The sequence below is a fragment of the Scatophagus argus genome, chromosome 12, assembly GCF_020382885.2.
Source record: "Scatophagus argus isolate fScaArg1 chromosome 12, fScaArg1.pri, whole genome shotgun sequence".
In the NCBI taxonomy this organism is placed as follows: Eukaryota; Metazoa; Chordata; class Actinopteri; family Scatophagidae; genus Scatophagus; species Scatophagus argus.
In genome coordinates this window covers 7558263-7577731 of record NC_058504.1, presented here as the reverse complement: position 1 = coordinate 7577731, position 19469 = coordinate 7558263, and the positions used below count along the sequence as shown (strand labels likewise).

The following is a 19469-nucleotide window of genomic DNA, read 5'->3' as shown; positions in this document are numbered from 1 at the left end:
CAGGCACAGCCGCTCATTTTTTGCCCTATGGCCCCCCAGGCAGCTTGAACAAATAGTTCACGCTAAGAGTTAGATCAATACAGAAATATAAAGCTAGAGTCAGCACACAATTGCCATCAAGCCAGCCTGCGATTCCAAAACGCGGTCAAGCCAGCCTCCCCAATGTTTTCAAGTGCCTCCGTATATGAGACACTATGGTAATAGCGAGTTCGAACCGATTTCACAATAAAAGCAGTGTCCGACAAACCAGGCAAAATTACATTCAATCATTAATTAAATACAATAACTGAATAAATGAATGAACGAATAAATAAATCATATTGTCAAATTTGTTCTCTGAATTCAGAGTGCAATTGAAAGAAAACGCTCTGTTACCAGTGACCAGTTTCACTTCAGCATGATAGCAGGCCACCCCAGGGTGTTGCACAATAAGTTTCGGGAAATTCTGATGTCAAAATAAAGCTCCTTTAAAAACTTCATTTTTTCTCTGTGTTCAGTGTTGCCTTATTGTTGTCGTTGCCTTAGCAACAAGGGGCGACTGAATCTGGACCAGAATCTGGATGGAAACCGTTGTCATTTGTGCTGTTGTCTTAGTCGTTTCACTGTTACAGCACATCATAAGTCATAACAACCTGGTCGTGTCAGCTGACTGCTCCTGTTTTCACCTAAACCTTGGGGCTTCCTAGTTTAAGGTAAAATAATCTGCGCTAAACGCCATTGGACAGTTACAGGCGCATTTAAATTTTATTGGCTCGCATTTACGTCATTCATTCAGGGGGAGGCGGGCTGAAGGCGTTCTGCACGAGGAAATAAAGCCCAGTGCAATTACAGTGGCTTCTTGGTGTTTCTGTGCGAGAGGCGTCGAGTGTAAAAGCAGATGACATGTACGGCGCCGTGTTTCTCCTCGCGTTCAGCGGTTTCACCAGCCGTGCTGCTGAAGCGCTGGACAATGGGCTGGCGCTGAAACCCACTATGGGCTGGTTGCACTGGGAGAGATTCATGTGTAATACAGACTGTGACAAGGATCCAAATAACTGCATCAGGTAAGCGACAACATGGGTGCTCAGGTCTTACTGTTTGTGCCCACGTTCTTCTACCAGACATGCTTCAGTTCCTCCTCCCGCTGCTCCTTCACACACCTCATTTATGAATCATTGGTTCTTATATCACATGAAAGTGATTCAACATGTGTGAACGCTCTGAAATGCACGGTTATGTTTGGGAAGCCACGCCAGATCCTCCCCCCCCAACCCCACCTCACTACAGGAAGTGACGCAGTTTGAAACCAAAAAGGAAAACGTTGCTACATAAACACTAACAATAATTTCCTGGGGAAAAAAAAGGCCTAAACTTTGTTGTTATAATGACTTGTCTCGTGATTAGAACCACAAATTCATTACATGATCACGTGCAACAGTCATGACGTTGTTTCTTTGTTATAACATAATTGTGTGTCTTGTGTGAGATCTTTATTTCAGGATTGAGAAGCGGTCCCAGAAGGAAAGGAAAATAAATCAGATCAGAGACACGTGATTGTTAAAGCAGGAGGCATGTGATAAGATAGGAGAGCAATAATGGCCCCTCCTGATTTAATCTGCCTTTGTTTGCGCTTTGGTTTGAGGCACTGTGAGATATTGATGTCAATGTAATAACTTAAATTTCCAAAGTACTTTGTAAACAAGGAACATAACAGTGTGAACACATACCACAGGAAATAAACAAGTAATCTGTTAGGTAGTATGGTAATGTGGAGGCATGGACAAGGTTAATTGAGAAAAGGTTTAAAAGAGAAAAATGACAGAGAAAGGATAAACACAGGATAAGCTGCAAAGGGCTGCAACAAACGATGACTTTCGGTATCAAACTGCCACTTATTTCGGTCATTTGATTAACCTGAGGTTACTGCCAGTCCAGTCGTACGTGATAATTGGGGCTGCAAGTAATTATTATTTATATTATCGATTAATCTGCCGATCATTTTCTTGAGTAACTGATCAAATTAGACAAAAGTGGCATCTCCAGATAATTGGTTCACAGTTTACTTTCGGAGGAGACAGAAAATCAGCGAACCAGCAAACGTCTCACAATGCTTGCTCTGCTTAAAAAAAGAATTACAACAATAATTACTAACAGTTAACCAGCTACTGATTGCTGCTGCAGCTTTAGTCATAATTACAAGTTAGTCAAGTCTCCATTTTTTTTTTTTGTTGAATACAGAGCACTTCAGAAGTGCAGCAAGATCCTCTGTTTTATTTTCAGGACCTCCGTGCTGATTAGTGACAAATAAAAATGCCTCACTTCTTGTGGACAGCAGGAAGCACTGGACAACAAATGGTTTAGACTACCAAATGTCAGCCTGTTTGTTGACAACAAACAAGAGAAAACATTTATTTTTATGAAAACAGCACATTTTTTTTGTCTGCCATATTGCTCTCGCATGTGACATTGAGCACTGGCATCTAACTGATAGTATCAGCCCCGCCTGTCTCCTCCTGTTGCCCTGGCAGTGAGGGTCTGTACATGCAGATGGCAGACGTGATGGCGAAGGAGGGATGGAAAGAGGCCGGCTACGAGTATGTCTGCATCGATGATTGCTGGCCCTCATACCAGCGCAATGCCCAGGGCCGCCTGCAGGCAGACCCCAAAAGATTCCCGGGGGGCATCAAGAAACTGGCCGACTATGTGAGTGTTAAGTAGAAAAGAGGCACTGAGTTTTTGGGTGTGAATGTGCTCTTAATACCATAATTCCTCCGTAGACATCAAAGGGGGGAGGGGGGGTTCAGATAGACTTAAGAAGAAAAAAAGACATACTTTAATTTCAGTTATTTCACTAGGTGGAAGGAGAGAGTATGTACTAGTTTTTCCTCATAGTTACAAGTCTTTTGGCTGCATTATGAATAATATGCAGTGTATACTCTACAGATGGGATTTCACGGGCTGCCGTGTTAACAAATATGTGGTGCAATGTGTCCGAGTATGGAAATACTTCAAGAATAAAAAGTTGGGGAGGCCTGGTTAAATAAGTGTCAAAGTAAAAGCGAATTCATTGTACATCCTTCTGAGCCGAGCTGCTGTTCTTTACATAATGAAAGGGAAAGGACCAGATGTGGAACCCAGGACTCAAACAAGGAGAAATTCGGCACCTGGAACCAGCAGGGAGAGTGTAGGCATGCATTGTCTTCTAGGTGGGAGTAATGTGGTCACTGATCCTCTTTGCTGCAGTCACAATGCAGAGGAGCTCTCTTGAGTTTGAGACCACTATGACAGGCTCATGCCTACTCAGACAGCTTGGAAGTGATGTTCAGAAGGAAATGGGTATAGTTAGGCCCACCACGGCAGACCTGTGTCATGCAACAGAGGAAGTTTTTCGCTGTACAACACCGCCACCTGCTGGTACCTAGCTACAACCTGCCAAAAAACAAACTAAAAAATAAACCTTCAAATGAATTTTAATGTATTTTTCTGTTTTCAGATCCATTCTAGAGGTCTGAAGCTGGGTATCTATGCAGACGTGGGGAAAAATACCTGCGCTGGATACCCTGGAAGTCTGGGTTACTATGAGACAGATGCTCAGACTTTTGCTGACTGGGGTGTGGACCTGCTAAAGTTTGATGGCTGCCATATGGACTGGAAATTGCTGGGTGAAGGTGAGCTTTTAATGCTGAAGTGTAATTTACAATTATTTAAAATGATCAACATATGGTGCCAGACCTCACATAAACATAGACAGTATTTAGGGGTTCTCCTCTCATCCTCTCCATAAGCTCCACAGGCAAAGTATTGAATGGGGTTTAATCACGGTTTATTATTTTGCTCTGGTTAAGGCTACGTGAACATGTCAAAAGCACTGAACAAGACCGGAAGAAGCATCCTGTACTCCTGTGAGTGGCCTTTGTATGAGTGGCCCTTCCAACAGGTGAGAGAAGTTGTCTTTACTTCAGATTAAAGCTGCAGCATTTAACAGACTGGTTTAGTCATCTTTAAAGCAGAAATGCAGATCACTCTGGTTTCAGCTTCTATGATGTGAGGATGTGATGCTTGTATGTGTCATATTACACACAACACACATTATGTTACATTCATTGGGCACATGCTGTTGTCCAAGGCAACTTGCATTAAGTACATTCAAATCACACGCAAGAGATTGATATTATTCATTATATTCAAGTGCATTCTCATTATTTTCTGACGTTCTCTATAATAAATGTTTCTTTTAATTGAGAAAATAATTGGTAGATTAATCAATTAACAGTCATATGTTGCAGTCCTCTTTAAACCTTAACATACTTGTTGATCTGTGGTTTACTGATTATATCCACTCAATATTAATGATTATCAGCTGTACGATGGCACCATACATCATGTTACGTGACATAAAAGACCGCTTCTTTGCCTGTAGCCCAACTACACAGCCATTCGTGAGACGTGTAACCACTGGCGCAACTTTGCTGACGTGTACGACTCATGGAGCTCTGTCAAGTCCATCCTTGACTGGACTGCTTCTCATCAAGACATCATTGTCCCTTCAGCTGGACCTGGAGGCTGGAATGACCCCGATATGGTACACTCCTCTCTTTGACATCATAATGAACATAACAGAAGCAGTGACCTTCGAGTATCAAGCCGGTTTAATGGCATTTTATAACCTCGCTGCCAGTTACTGCATTTTGCAAGTCTATTCTGACCTGGAGGTTCACTGACACATGGAACAGGGAACAGACTGACATTTAAGGACATTAACTTATTTGCTTTCTCAGAGACAGGTGAGAACATCGCCTCCACTCTGAGTCTGTGCAGTTAACATGAAGTTACAGCCAGTAACTCGCTTGACTTTGCACAGAAACTGGTAACAGCTAGTCTGACTCTGTCCAAACCAAATTGCATCAAACCAAAGTTTCATAGGTGCTGACGGGTGGATTTTGCTACCTTTGGATGGAGCCAGGCTAGGCTTTTTCCAGTCTTTGTGCTAAGCTAACAAACAGCTGGTTGTTTTTATATTTACATAATTTTTCACTGATATATGCTTTAGATTTGGATGTCACAGTCTTGAAACAGTAGGATTATTCACTCCCATAAAGGGGATCAACTGAACTCGAGTTAGTTTAACAGCCAGGTATAGTATTTTTGTGTGAAACAGATCTGATTTCTAAGCAGTGGGTTGTATACCGTCCGTGATGCTAAACTGCTGTTATTCATGTATTTGTGACATTGCTTATTTTCTCCAGCTCGTGATAGGAAACTTTGGCCTGAGTCATGACCAGCAGGAGTCTCAGATGGCATTATGGGCCATCATGGCAGCCCCTCTGCTCATGTCTAATGATCTGAGGGACATTTGTCCTCGCTCCAAGGAGCTGCTGCAAAACAGACACATCATAGCCATCAACCAGGACCCACTGGGCAAGCAGGGGTACCTTACTCTTAAGGTGGGTGTGGTGACACAAAGCATGATCACCTCACAGACTGACAGCTATAGAGAAATGGTTGGTGGGCACCTTGGCATGGTCATGAAATTTGAATAAAAATTCACAAAACATAACTTGTGCTACAGGTGGACAATTTTGAAGTGTGGGAGAGGCCTCTATCGAACCACCGACTGGCTATCGCCGTGCTGAACAAACAGGAGATCGGTGGTCCCAGAGGGTATTTCATCGGAGCGGTTCCTGGTTGGAAAATTTGTGACCCCCAGTGTAACGTCACACAGATCCTGCCTCAGTACAAGGAAATGGGCATTCAGACTTTACATAGCAACATGGTTTTATCAGTCAACCCTTCGGGAACTGCTCTCCTGGTTGCGTCTCCCATCAGCAGCGATTTCAAGGGGCATTACAAGCTGCACTGGAAGGACACGTCTGTCAGAACCAAGCACACTATAATGTTGTAGTTTGACAGGCAGTTGTCCACTTGAGCTGCCTCGGTGATTTTGATTAAAAGTGTTGATCTTTTAAAGTTCGAACAGGTGTTCCTTTTTTAAAAAAATTGAGTGTTTTAACGGGGAAATGTTTTATACTCAGCTGAGATTTTGTGAATCAGCTTGGATGCTATGATTACAATACACCTGTGACTTCTTGATGTTGAATAAATCACTGGAAAATGTTTTTACACGCTGTTGCAAACTGGCCAGACTAGGCAGCTGACAAATTCAATTATCTTGACAAAAAGCTAGAATTTTGCACACGCAACAAGCGAAAGAGTTGAAAGAAGGCCCAAACTAGAGAGTATGTTTTAATACATTTATTGAAAATTTTGACAAATTCCTCCAGAAAACTGGGCCACAGTTTAGAACTGGATGACCTGGCCCTGTAAGAGAACAGATGCAAAAACTTCAGTTAAAACGATACTCAAGTTTAATATTGACATGTCAACGATTCAAACAGTTCACTCTAAATGCTGCTAGAAATTAAAACGAATACCTATGATAATTAAGAAGTTTTGTACTGCGTTCAAATAAAGATGGTTTTTGATGACTTCTGACTAACACTATGTCTTTTTTTTTTTTTTTTTTGCTGATTTAATGCCAAATCTAAACCATCATAGTCCTGGTGGTAACCATCATAGTTGGGTGGGTTAAGAGAAGCTAATGCTGAAAAGCAATTACACTGATACACAACTGTACTATATGCAAGTCGCCAATTCATCCGCCACAAGCTCATCTTTGTAAAAATCACACTTTTAAGTAGAGATGAGAGCTTAGCAATGTTTCTCAATTTTTGTATTTTAGCATCACAGTGCCAAAGACAGATGCTATTTTCAGTGAAATTACATTCCTGAGCCTTTTCACTGCCACCACTTCACAAGCAATTACGGTCAAGGATGAGATTAAATGCTTTAAATCACTTAAATTTTAGGAATGTGAGGCTTTCTTAATGTTTATAGTATTTTTATTAATACATTGCTGTGGTACTGATTTGATGGGAAAATGCCACATTATGATGTATTTATGCAAATGAGATAAATATAATGATCATCACTTTCCCCTCAGCATACATAACATGGCTACATACCAAAATGCTGTATTTTGTATCCTCATGTGAGTAGTATGAAATGTGTACTTGGGTATAATGCAGACAAAGTCAACAATACAAGCCTCTCGATGAAAGGAAAAACGCCAGCTGAGATCAATACCTTCATGACTATTGTTCCCCATAACTTCACCTCTAGTGTCATGCCTCCAATTAAAATCTGCATTTCGCGCCCCCAAGAAATAAATAAATCCTCTGCTCTTGACTTCAAAATGTGCCTAGTGAAAATGTAGGTACAATATTAATGACTTAATCATTTCCTCATTCTCACAGACATCTTTTCTCAGTATCTGGCACCTCCTGTCTCACAAAGGTGTGCTGTTTAAACCAGCTGCTCACTCCCTAATGGATTACATATTTTGCAGTCTTTATCAAGATACCCAATTCTGGCATAGCTCACACATACGTTTCCTGGATAAGTCTGCAGCTGTTGAAATCAAATTTGCTTTTCTAATCACTGTGATGACCAGATTAATGTGTGCTAAAGTTAATTGTCCTCATGACTGTTTTCAGATACCTGTTAACTTCCTGCCGAATAAAGTGAGATGAATGGAGACAAAGGAATAGAGTACATAGCTGCAGAGGATTGGGAAGTTTGGGGTACAACATGCAGATTTTAGATCAGAGACAAACTATACAACTCAAATAGGACTAAAGCACTCTGAAAAGTAGCCATGATGGACAGTGCACTGTGGGAATGCACATGCAGACATTAATAAAAACGAAACCTACCTTTCTCTTCTTGTCACCACCCAACTCGAAGTGCTTGCATCTCTTGATGGCCAGCATTCTCTTGGACCTGCAGTTGGGCTCCACACACTCAAGCCTCAACACAATTTTCTTTGTAGTCTTAGCCTGAGGACAAAAAAAAAAAACCCAGCACATCATTTGGCATGATCGCTCTCTCTGTCTCATACACCAGTATAATACTTGACACAACAAATTAAAAACCACACTTCAAATCTGGCCCTACCTTCTTTCGGAAAATGGGCTTCGTCTGACCACCGTACCCACTCTGCTTTCTGTCGTATCTCCTCTTACCTGCAGAAAACATACAGTTTATCTCCATGGCATGATGCAGCTTCCTTTACCACACACTGACACGTAAAACAGGTTTATTTACCCTGTGCATAGAGGGAATCCTTTCCCTTCTTGTACTGGGTAACTTTGTGTGGTTGGTGCTTCTTGCACTTCTTGCAGTAGGTCCTGCGGGTCTTCGGCACGTTCACCTGGATAAAAACAAACGACACTTTAAAACATATCTGCCATACAGCCGGTAGACTCAAATATTTCAAATTTCCCTAACGGTTTGGAAAAAGAATCATATTGATAAGTTAAACTAATGAATGAATATAAAAAGCCACTATCTATGGATCAAAATGACAACTGATGACCACTGTCGTTAATTAGCTGAACTAGCTCATTGTACGTGGCAAGCAACGAGACAGTAAAGTCCAAATGCAATCGATATCGTGTAAGGAAGACACGTTTTGAGAATCATATGAGCTCGTGTTTATGACTCCAGCGATTAGCGTCGCGGTCGGTGTGCAGGCTGCTGACGTTGGCTAGCTAGCTAACATGTTAGCATTGCAGCTACTTGACGTGTATTCAGCGGCAAACGGGTGTATAAACACGGGAAGCTCCATTATTCTCAAAAAGTGAAAAGACGGTTGTTTGCCATAACTGCTATTTTTACAGACATATAATTTTAAATGCCCGTAAGGTAAAGGCCGGTTGGACTGCTAGTATGCCTAGCAGAGGCGTTTCACCACTAACACAGCAAGCATCGATAAAGTATAATTTAACAGCGTAAAATGTACACCACATGAGAAATACTACCATCGTTGCATGTATCAAAACATAGTCGACATATTAGAGTTAACTATACGCAGGAAAGATTCTTTAATAGACAAGATTGAGTTTGATTCTGTGAAATGTAACCGTGTAGGGATTTCATACCATGATTGCGACCCGATGCAGAGGAAAAGAGGAAGGCAGAGGCCGGAAGGAGTCCCTGATGTAGACCTCCGGAGTGAACAGGCTGGACACTCTGCCCCCTAGTGGCGAGACACTTCAGGAGGGCAAAAGCTACAAACAAACAAACAAAAAAAAACAAAGCAAAAGAGCTTAAATTCCAAGTAAATGCAGGGGGCTTTACATAAAAACACAGTAACACAGCAGGTAATGGCTGCATAAGTTATTGGCTTGTTTGTTTCACCACTTGACCCCGCAGTACTCAAATTAGCAGTGCACTGAATAAAAAATTCCCTCAAATAAAACTATAAGAGTTTAACTATATGCAGTAGACAAATGTGGTACAGTGTTAATGTTTAGCCTGCTTCCACTTATCACCAAAACTGTCCAGCAGGCTGATATGAAAATGAGCAGGAAGAAAAAGGGGAAGTAAGCGGAGTCAATTCCTGTCTGTGGGTGGGTTTAAGTTTCTTGTATCACAGACTAACATACATTTTATGGGAGGCAAGAAACTGAGAGAAAGCTTCATGCAAACGTTTCGAGCCTCAGCATCTATAGTTATCTGCCTGGTGCTTGACTTTTTTGGGCGTTTGGGTGAGTGACAAAGCTCTCTGAATGTTGGCTATAAGGTCAAGATGTATTTTCAGTCATTTGTTCAGTGTCAGTGATAAAAGAAGCTATATGAGTGCATTTCATTTGAAAGACTGTGGACAAAAGTAGTAGAAAGTAGCATGTGGATTTGTGCAAGTACTGAATTGAAACCCACAAATATTCAGTTTGTATCTAAATCCTAAACGAAGCGTGTATTCACCGCAAATATATGTAAGTCAAATTGCGGTGACAATATCTGCTAAAGCTCAAAGATGTTGAATGTTTTGCGATGGATTATGGTGTTTTTTACTGTACTTGTTGCCTGTGTTTCAACTCTTCTTGCAGCACTAGATTGTGTTAGATGTGTGTTTGGGGGTTATAATCAGATAGTAGTTTCTTGTGGTTACCTCCTGGCTTGAACTGACCATCTTTGTCACTCTCTTATTTCTCACTGTCTCTTTCTTACACACACAATTTCTTGCATGTATCACTTATCTGTCAGGAAACATCGGGAAAGACAGCATCTTGACAGGTTCCTGTTCAAGCGCGTATTTCATGATATGGCTGCTAAGTCATAAATAGTGAACATCACCCAACAAAATAACCACTTGAATTCTACACACTCATTAGTGTCTATAACTTATTTAATTCGGGATTTTAATTTTTTGGAAGATGTTGCACTGGCTTACATGCACTATGGTGGTGAGACAGCTGGCAACATTTAGAAGTTACAAAGGTCACTTGGTCATCACTCTGATAGCCACCCATGTCAGAAAGGGCGAGCAAATATTCAAATGTGTGTCATCTTGTGATTAGATCATAAAACGCTTATTTTAAGGATACATTGTGGCTACTCTCAGCTCTTGCTGGGAGGTTTCCAATTTCAATTTCATCAAGGGTCAAATGTATAGATATGGTATGCAGAATTTCACAACCCAAGAACAAACAACTGAGGCATAAGAAAGTGCAAAGTCTTAATGTGATGTGTTGTGATGCTGAACTGATGTGTAACAGCATATATCACAAGTATGTTGCAAACGTTTTAAATGTGCTCATGAAAGATAACACTTGAGAGAGAGCTATTGTCAGGTTCAAGTGCTGCAGGGCCACTGTGTTTCTTCTCCCTACATATTGCAGTATAACACTGACGCAACTTCCCCAAGAGTTTGTCTGTGTCAGCCACTATGAGTCAACTCCCTTCAAAAGAGACAAAAAAATCTCCTTTTGGTAGCCATGATGTGGTAGAATATAGAAGCACATTCTCAGTCCAGTGGCTCCAGTTGACAGGATAAAAAAGAGAGAGGGGGCGGCGGTATGTCAGTTTTTTTTGATTATCCACAGTTTTTATTGACCTCCACTCATCTTAGTGACGTGAGAAAACATTAGGCGGTGATGAATGAGGAATGAATAAACAGTGAAGTTTCATAGAATAGGGAACAACACTGTCTGTGCATGATGGCACAAACAAAACCAATAGGTACTGTCAGTCTTGTGTGAAGAAATGTGTCACTCCTGGTTAGCACGGAGCAAGAGAAACGTATGGTAGAGTTAAAGTTCAGATGATATAAGGAAGTGCTCGCAAGCTGAAAATAGGCTGAGCTGAAGTGCAAACACATCTGATAGAGACTAACAGACAAAGAGCATTAAGCTGCTTGACGACGGTGAGTTTGAGCATCACTTTCCAACATGACACCATGACTTAATAACTTTAACACACTGTGTACTTTTGTAGTATTTTAACATAGTGTGACAGTTTAGGAATTCAAAGCTTTTTCTAGAAGAGAGCTTTTCAGTGAATAGTGATTTCTTGGTAAAGTGTTGGTTTGATGTGGTTGTAGTCTTAACACAGCAGCTGCGCCCAAAGCTGACTTTACTTGCTCGTATCATAGTGGGTGCTATGTCTGCACATTGGCCCATCATTGGTGCCGACTGACATTTAATTGGCATAAATTATTCAACATCTCAAGGAACTTTTCACTTTTCTTTGCAGCACTTGTGGTGATTGTCTTTGTGTGTTTTTGTCGTCCTGAGTAAAACATTTATCTATCGCATATAGTTAATTATATTTCATAGTGCCCATATTGTACTGATGTTTAGAGGATCTATTTTTGTCGTCTCAGATGAGCGCAGAGCAAAGCAACACTAACAACTGTCAAAGCATGAGGATAACGTAGACGAAAACATGCCTTGATTCCTATCGATTATATCAATATGGGCCTTGTCTTGTTTGGAAGTGTAAGTTCTGCTTCAGTGTTAGTGTTTAACAAATGCTGAAAACTGAAAATAATCTGTCATAACCTAAAAGGGACGGCCTTTTTCAGCTTCAGTAGATGAATTGTAATTGTGTGTTTGAGTGAATATATGTGAAGCAGATGGTAATCTTGTGATGGTGCTTGTTATTTTATGTGAGAGAGCGATCTAGTCAAATAAATTCATGTGACTAGATTAACAAACACCATCTGGATGCAACCAGTTGTGTTTTATCCGATACAGCTCATCATACGAAGTAGTCCAGGAAGTGGAGGATTAATGCCAAAGCATTAGATTAGGAATACACAGTTGTCAAACTGTCGACAGTGTATCTTGCAGAATTTCTTGACACAGTTTCCCAGTTCACAAGAATTTTGGTCAGTGAGGTGGTATGATGACGACAAGGACACAGTAGGTGAGGGAAACAGATGCGCCACAGAGGATGTTGCTGGCAGTAAAAGCAGGGCTTATGCAAACTAATCACATGCTGATATGTGCTCCCACTCAAGCTGCAGGTTTCTTCATCTCTTTCCAGATCTAAACTCTCATTTTGTTAGAGTGGCATTGCTCTGACTCCATGCAGAGTGCACACATTCACTTAAATACTGAGAAAGTACAGTTTTCAAAGGAAGTGAAAACACTGCCACTTCACAATCAGCACACTGTAAGTGTGAAGGGAACGTAAGTGTGAAGGACAACGTATGCCAAAAGGCAGCCTCATGTTTATTGCTAAGCTAAGCACAGTGGGTGAGTCAAGGTGTGAACATGTTGCTTGGTCTGGCTCTGCTATTATGCTTTTATAAGTATTCATAAGTATTCATCACTCCATGTTCCCATGTAGATTAATCCTGACGGAATCATGTCAGACATTATACTTGAAGAAATCTTCATTAAACGATCTCAGCAGAAGAAGAAGACCTCCCCTTTGAACTACAAGGAGAGATGGTTTTTGCTCACCCAGGAAAAAATATCCTACTATGATTTTGATTCTGACAAAGGGGTATGTAGAAAGAACTGTAGAAATCACATTCGTATCAGATTAATGTTTTGCCGGGAAGAGAACTGCGCTGCTACATTTGTCCACAGTTACCTGACTGTTTCCCCATCTTTTAAGCAGAAGCGAAAAGGACTGAGAGGATCAATTGACCTTGAGAAGATCAAGTGTGTAGAGACGGTCCAGCCGGAGCCCAATGCCCCACAAGAGCGCATGTTTGCCTTCCAGGTTAACATTTTTTGTCAGTATGCATGTCTAACAGAGAGGGCCTCTTCAGAAACTGCCTCATGACGATCATGAAGGTTACAGACAAAGCTGCAACAATGTGAAAACGTCCAGCCGCTTTATATTCTTATTGATCTAAAATCAGGACCATCTGGTGTTTGTTTTGGAGATGGACGTGCATCCCAATATCACTCACTGCAGTATAAGAAAGAAGCAGGGAAGCATGTATTTCTTAAATGATAATGTTTCAGACATGTTACTATTATAGTCACAAACCACGTAGAAGTGGAAAGAAGAAGAGGGAACACATGGGATGCTTGTAACTCAAGATGAGAGTTTTCTCCTCAGCAGACAAAAACTGTCCAATCCTCCAACAGCTCATAATGTGAAAGCTCATAGTTAAGAAGTGAAACCATCTCTCACACTGAAATGAACTGGGGATTTTCAGTGACCACGCAGGTGTTATCTGTTATACTGTATAAAAGAAACATCCAATAAGACCATTTGAGAGTTCTGTGAATGTGATCAACTTTGTCACCTCATATCACGTTATATTCTAGTATCACGTGTATTGACTGAGCTAGTAAGTTGATAGAAAAGCTAGTATAGTTAATAGAAAATCTCCCAATGTCTTCAAGTAATAGAGAGCTTTTACAAAACCAGCTGATGTGTATTTTCTTTTTTTCATTTTTGTTACAGATCATTTATGATGAGGGGCCGCTGTACATCTTTGCAAAGTCTGAGAATGTTCGGGCTCAGTGGATAAAGAAACTGAAAGAAAGTTAGTACATGCATACAAATTCACAAATATATCTGATTTTCATGTGTGCAGTCACAGTATCTCATATGATATATGCAGTATTAGATCTTAACAACACCCACAGCCTGCACAACAGAAGAACTGGGTGCTTATGCAAATGCACAGGTTGGCTCAATGTAAATGTCCTGCGCTTGTGCATGTGCCTTGTGTGTGTGTGCGTGTGTGTGTGCGTGTGTGCATGCCATACTTGTGTACAGTGGTGCGCTTCAACAAGGATCTCATGCAGAAGTACCATCCTTGTTCCTGGATGGATGGGGTGTGGCTGTGCTGCCACCAGGAAGTTAAACAGGCCATGGGTTGCAAGGTGCTGGATAGTAAAAATGGTGAGATTCCCTTTGGTTTTACATCTGCAACACAACACACAACAACTAAACTTAAGCCTGTGACTGAATGATTTCATTCATATGTTAAATGATGTCATTAATAGGATTTGCATCTAAGACATCTCAGCGAAGGTTATCGAGGAAACCTCTTCCTCCGACCCCAACAGAGGTATACACACATACACACAGCCCCTTAAGATAATAATAATAATAATCACTGACCTTTTTAGTGAAACACCCACCATTAACTTATGATGTTTCAGGAGAAGCATGTTCGGCCTTTACCTCCACAGCCTCCTGAGCTAAAAGGCCCGTCTGTCGGCATGAATGTCATCGCAGAGTACACCTACACACCAATGACACCCCAGGACCTGGAGTTGAGGAGGGATGAAGAATACACCATCCTGGAGATATCTGATCCAAACTGGTGGAGAGCCAGAGACAAATATGGGTGAGACCAAAAAATGAACCCGAGGGTCAGCTGATTGTGTCACAAAAATTGTGTTCAAACCAGTAGGAAAAGTGCTATTAAAAGTAAAATGACTGTAAACTTCTTGCTTGCAAAAGCAGGAAATGTGATTGCCTTTAAAGTGCAAAATAAATTAGAAATCCTAATAAATTTAAACAATGCACAAAGAGCAGAAAACTAAAACTGAATGTGTTTTATCTGATCAATTGATTTTTCTGGCCTACTTGAACCATATAGATAAAACACAGGAATATTTTATAGCATGATGAGTACAAAATATTTTTAAAGTCTCATCATAAATAATTTCAATGAATTAACTTTGCGTTAAGAGCTCTTGGATATACACAGTGTTTTGTTTCTTTTGCAGAAAGGAAGGATATATACCTAGTAATTATGTTGTGGAAGCGGAAAATGGACTAGAGAGATTTGAGTGAGTATGAGTACTATTGTTATGAGCTGATTAATATTTAAACTTTCTTATCAGCAAATGAATGCATTTTTGATTGCTGAAACAATAAATGCTGCAAAAAGAGTATTCAAGACAAAATATACCTACATTCACTTTCACAGCTGGTATTGCAAGAATATGAACCGCAGCCAGGCAGAAAAGCTGTTAAAGACTGAGGTAAACTGAACAAACAGCTAGGACAGCTATTACATTTATGCACACCTACAAATCAGTCAAAGTCCGCTGGATTTTATTTGAAATTTATGAAATATATTCTTCTGTGTTGTTTCCCAGAACAAAGACGGAGGCTTTCTGGTTCGGGATTCAAGCAAGGCCGGGAAATACACCGTGTCTTTGTTCAGTAAGGTTGGCGGGTGAGTAAGCTCAGTGGTGTTAAACACTGCTGCATGGTGCACTGTTTGTGTGCTATATCCACTGGCTCCAATCATGTGTGAACGTATCAAAAGAAGAACTGTTTGTAATGAAAGCGGAAATGGTGGGCCACAGAGGGAGAGAGATGTAAATTATTTATGCAAAACCTGGACTAATCTGCATGCCAAACTTTTTTCATCACAGGCCTCCAAGACTGCACCGTATTAACTCGATAACTGAGAAGATATTGCCTACTCATGCATACATAATAGATTCCTGTGTTGATGAAAACCTGTTGACTAAATCCACTTTGAGTTACTCTCACTATTCTTTCCACAGAGAAACCGGTGGAAGCTGCAGACATTATAACATCTGCACATCCTCACAGGGCCAGTTTTACCTGGCAGAGAAGCATAATTTCAACACAATTCCAGATCTCATCAACTACCATCAGCACAACGCAGCAGGTGAATACAGTAAATAAATACCTCATAAGGCAATTTTAGAATTTTAATTCTTTGGTGTTTGTCATGCAATAAGATTCAAGCAAAATGTAGTTGTGCTTCAAGGAAAAAGTAAATAACTTAAAAGGAGACAGGGCAACAAACTACAGACACAAAAACAGGATGTCAAACAGCCTATACATTGAAAATGACCCAATAACGTTGTTGGTTATCTCCCTCACTAGGTTTGGTTAGCAGACTGAAATACATTGTATCTAACCGGGCACGACCTCCATCAACAGCAGGGCTTGGCTATGGTGAGAGTTTATAGATTATCTTGTCAATCATAATGTCTGGAAGTTAACGTCTGGTAACTGATTAGGCATTTTTTTTGTGCAATTTACAAACCATCAGTTCTTTGGTATTGTATTAATGCTGCATGATCATCGGTGCACCAGCACAATTTGGGAGATGCGCTTTCGTGCCAAGAGTTTGATGAGCAGATGGATAAAATTCTCATGTCTGAATGGTACATATGAAGCTGAAGCCAGCGGGCAGTTATCTTAGCTTAGCATAAAGATAGCACAGGGTGAAACAGCTAGATAACATGTAAATTAGTAAGTTTTAATCACACAGCATGTAGTTTCTGCCACTCGGGATCTCTGTCTCAAAACACATAAGGTTGGTGCTGTGGGATCACAGGATTTGTGACTTCGGCAGACATGGTTATGGATACGTTGGTATTTTAAGTTTTATTCATGTTGTACACTACATACTGTATACGGGAATTCATGTTGCATTTAGCAAGGTTTGTGGACTTCTTCCTCACGCACTGACTCTCTCCTAGAAGTTATAGCAACAGGCAATCTTTAATTAGAGGTGCTGCTGGCACATTTTGTTACATTTGTACACATTCAAGCAAGCTCTTCCCTTGTGTTTCCAGTCTTTCTGCTAAGCTAAGCGGCTGCTGTTATAACTTCATGTGTACATGACAGCATTTCCAAAAATGTTGAACTAATCCTTTAATATAGATGCTGCAAGTATAAAAGTGCTCCTCAATTTTCTCTTGTTTGGTTCAGGTGTGTGGGAGATCGATCCCCGTTATCTCACCTTCATCAAAGAGCTGGGCACTGGTCAGTTTGGAGTGGTAAAGTATGGAAAGTGGCAGGGCCAGCATGATGTTGCCATTAAGATGATTAAGGAAGGCTCCATGTCTGAAGATGATTTCATAGAAGAAGCCAAAATCATGATGTAAGCAAAACTTAATGTGTCTGACTTTGGACTGAGCTAATCTGTTCCGTCTCCTGTCATCAAGCTGCTACACTTGACCTGACTGAAATTGAAATGATAATGATATTTCTGTGCGTCATTTCTGTGATGTGTGATGGGAAATGTAGTTTTAATCATTTCTGTGAGAAAAACCAACTCATGACTTCCTTCTCCTTTTGCTCAAATCAGGAAGCTTCGACATGAGAACCTAGTCCAGCTGTACGGCGTGTGCACCAAACAAAGACCCATTTATATAGTGACTGAGTTCCTTTCCAATGGCTGCCTGCTGACGTACCTAAGGGAGGGCCTGAAGCAGCACCCGACTACTGTCCAGCTCCTAGAGATGTGCAAAGACGTCTCTGAAGGCATGGCCTACCTTGAGATGAAGCAGTACATCCACAGAGACCTGGTGAGAACCACAGATCTACTGTGTAGATCTGTGTACAGTGCAATACATTTCTAGATCAATGAATGCTGGGATTAGCTATTTGTAGAAAACAGTAATTGTTTAATGATTACACTTCAAATCAATAGTGTTGTTTGTTTTGTGCTCAGGCTGCCAGGAACTGTTTAGTAGATGGCAATGGCACTGTCAAAGTGACTGACTTTGGACTTTCAAGGTAAAATAATTCACATAAATTTTCAGACACATAGAGGGACATTGGTGCCTAATAAACTAAGATGCTAAAATCCCTTTGCTCTGTCCTCAGGTCAGTGGTGGAAAATAACAGTACATTTAATGAAGTACTTAAGTACAATTCTTAGGTACTTTCTAAGGACTTAAATGCTTTCAGACTTGAATATTTTCATTTTATCCTAGTTTATACTTTGACTGCAGTTTATTTTAACTGGAAACATTGCAGTTTTTTTTTTACTCCACTACTTTGATTTTATAGTTTTAGCTACTAATTTTACATACAGATTAACCTAATATTAATGTAAAATTAAATAGAAATATAAAGTAGCATAATTAGCTCAAACTCCACCAACCACAGTAAAATGCAGTTTATAAATGAATGCATAACTAATAATTATCCAATAATATAATCATTAATCATAAATAAATTAATGTAACACTGACAGGGGGCATTTTTCTTCACAATAAGTACTTTTGCTTTTGATCCTTTAAGTATCACTTGTTAAGTAGAGAATATGAATACTTCTTCCACTACTGTCTTAGGTATGTCTTAGATGATGAGTACACAAGCTCGGCAGGTTCCAAGTTTCCTGTTCGCTGGTCACCTCCCGAGGTCCTCCTCTACTGCAAATTCAGCAGCAAGTCAGACATATGGGCATATGGTGAGTAAATACAAATGCGCAGTATGTTTTTTCACTTTGGACTATCTATCTCTTCTGCATGTGAGCTGTGTTTAAACGTGTTCACAAGTATATTTTGTAGTATTAACTATTTTTATATTTTTATACCAAGGGGTTCTAATGTGGGAGGTGTACACTTTGGGACGGCTTCCATATGAACGCCTTAACAACACAGAAATAGTGGAACAGGTGTCCAGGGGTCTGCGCCTCTTTCGCCCCCAGCTGGCCAATGAAAAGGTCTACAGCATTATGACAAGCTGTTGGTTGGATGTAAGTTGACCATGTACCGAATGATGATAGTATATGTAAATATCTGTCTGCACGCTCATTTCACAGCTTCTCTTTGTTTTGTTTTCAGAAACCAGATGAGAGACCCAGCTTTGAGGAGCTGGCAGGGACTGTTCAGGATTTGCTGTATGAGCTCCAGTAGATCTTAAAGTCATCCATACCAGCATACAAACAGCAGCTCCCTCTGATCTCCACAGGGTAACATCGCTGTATGTCCCTGGAAGGTTAACACAATCATTAAAACGGTTCAGAGTTTGAACGCAGGACTGCACAGCCACACAGAGGGCCCCTGTAATGTGAATATGTGTAATATGAATGCCACTATAACTCTTAGATTAGAATAGCCTTCCTGTCACATTACTGGAAGTATAGTCCTACATTTAAATTGTGTATATTTTAGACTGTTGGATTTAAAAAAAATATTGGATCTGTCTTTATTTTACTCTGTGTATTGTTTTTTTTTTTTGTGGAATCATTGTGAAATGTAGACATATTACCATGTGGAAACAAGCTCTGTGAAAACATATCTATTGCACAAATAAAAGCCAAGTATGCCAGGCTTTGAAGTAACTGAAAAATCACATGAAAGGATTATGACTGTCAAAAATCTGAGCTTGTTGAATGTTTGTCTCACATTATAATCAAATGTTAACAGATATAATGTAAC

The 19469-nt window shown here is 40.3% G+C and overlaps 3 protein-coding genes across 6 annotated transcripts; 2 read left to right on the top strand and 1 right to left on the bottom strand.

Moving 5' to 3' along the window:
• Positions 1-783: 783 nt before the first annotated feature.
• gla (galactosidase, alpha) lies at positions 784-6464 on the top strand. The gene is made up of 7 exons (XM_046406442.1): positions 784-1043; positions 2508-2682; positions 3473-3647; positions 3825-3916; positions 4400-4561; positions 5226-5423; positions 5549-6464. Exons 1-7 carry the CDS (start codon positions 883-885, stop codon positions 5879-5881), a joined length of 1296 nt encoding a protein of 431 aa, XP_046262398.1. The 5' UTR covers positions 784-882; the 3' UTR covers positions 5882-6464.
• Positions 6217-9087, bottom strand: rpl36a (ribosomal protein L36A). 2 transcript variants are annotated; one of them, XM_046406445.1, is made up of 5 exons: positions 8979-9087; positions 8143-8248; positions 7993-8060; positions 7752-7874; positions 6217-6297 (listed from the first exon to the last, which is right to left on the bottom strand). In XM_046406445.1, the coding sequence occupies exons 1-5, from the start codon at positions 8979-8981 to the stop codon at positions 6277-6279; spliced, it is 321 nt and encodes a 106-aa protein (XP_046262401.1). In that variant the 5' UTR covers positions 8982-9087; the 3' UTR covers positions 6217-6276. The 2 variants fall into 2 exon arrangements, with proteins under 2 accessions (XP_046262401.1, XP_046262402.1); XM_046406446.1 differs by lacking the exon at positions 8979-9087 and adding an exon at positions 8859-8883.
• Positions 9088-9443: 356 nt separating this feature from the next.
• btk (Bruton agammaglobulinemia tyrosine kinase) lies at positions 9444-19361 on the top strand. Of its 3 annotated transcripts, none has more exons than XM_046406439.1 (18): positions 9444-9587; positions 12676-12834; positions 12952-13056; positions 13753-13834; positions 14071-14196; positions 14301-14365; positions 14490-14647; positions 15033-15095; positions 15236-15290; positions 15408-15487; positions 15825-15952; positions 16174-16245; positions 17008-17179; positions 17387-17606; positions 17753-17817; positions 18378-18496; positions 18627-18784; positions 18873-19361. In XM_046406439.1, exons 2-18 carry the CDS (start codon positions 12694-12696, stop codon positions 18942-18944), a joined length of 1881 nt encoding a protein of 626 aa, XP_046262395.1. In that variant the 5' UTR covers positions 9444-9587; positions 12676-12693; the 3' UTR covers positions 18945-19361. The 3 variants fall into 3 exon arrangements, with proteins under 3 accessions (XP_046262395.1, XP_046262393.1, XP_046262394.1); XM_046406437.1 differs by having other exon boundaries at positions 14460-14647; XM_046406438.1 differs by lacking the exon at positions 9444-9587 and adding an exon at positions 9594-11245 and having other exon boundaries at positions 14460-14647.
• Positions 19362-19469: the final 108 nt, after the last annotated feature.

Coding starts and splice junctions, on each gene's coding strand:
- gla (XM_046406442.1), top strand. CDS start 883: ATGTACGGCGCCGTGTTTCTCCTCGCGTTCAGCGGTTTCACCAGCCGT. Junction 1,044..2,507: donor GATCCAAATAACTGCATCAG/GTAAGCGACAAC, acceptor TTGCCCTGGCAG/TGAGGGTCTGTACATGCAGA. Junction 3,648..3,824: donor CTGGAAATTGCTGGGTGAAG/GTGAGCTTTTAA, acceptor GCTCTGGTTAAG/GCTACGTGAACATGTCAAAA.
- rpl36a (XM_046406445.1), bottom strand. Junction 7,875..7,992: donor AGCCCATTTTCCGAAAGAAG/GTAGGGCCAGAT, acceptor TTTTGTCCTCAG/GCTAAGACTACAAAGAAAAT. Junction 6,298..7,751: donor GTGGTGACAAGAAGAGAAAG/GTAGGTTTCGTT, acceptor GTTCTCTTACAG/GGCCAGGTCATCCAGTTCTA.
- btk (XM_046406437.1), top strand. CDS start 12,694: ATGTCAGACATTATACTTGAAGAAATCTTCATTAAACGATCTCAGCAG. Junction 14,648..15,032: donor AGAGCCAGAGACAAATATGG/GTGAGACCAAAA, acceptor TTTCTTTTGCAG/AAAGGAAGGATATATACCTA. Junction 17,180..17,386: donor GAAGAAGCCAAAATCATGAT/GTAAGCAAAACT, acceptor TGCTCAAATCAG/GAAGCTTCGACATGAGAACC.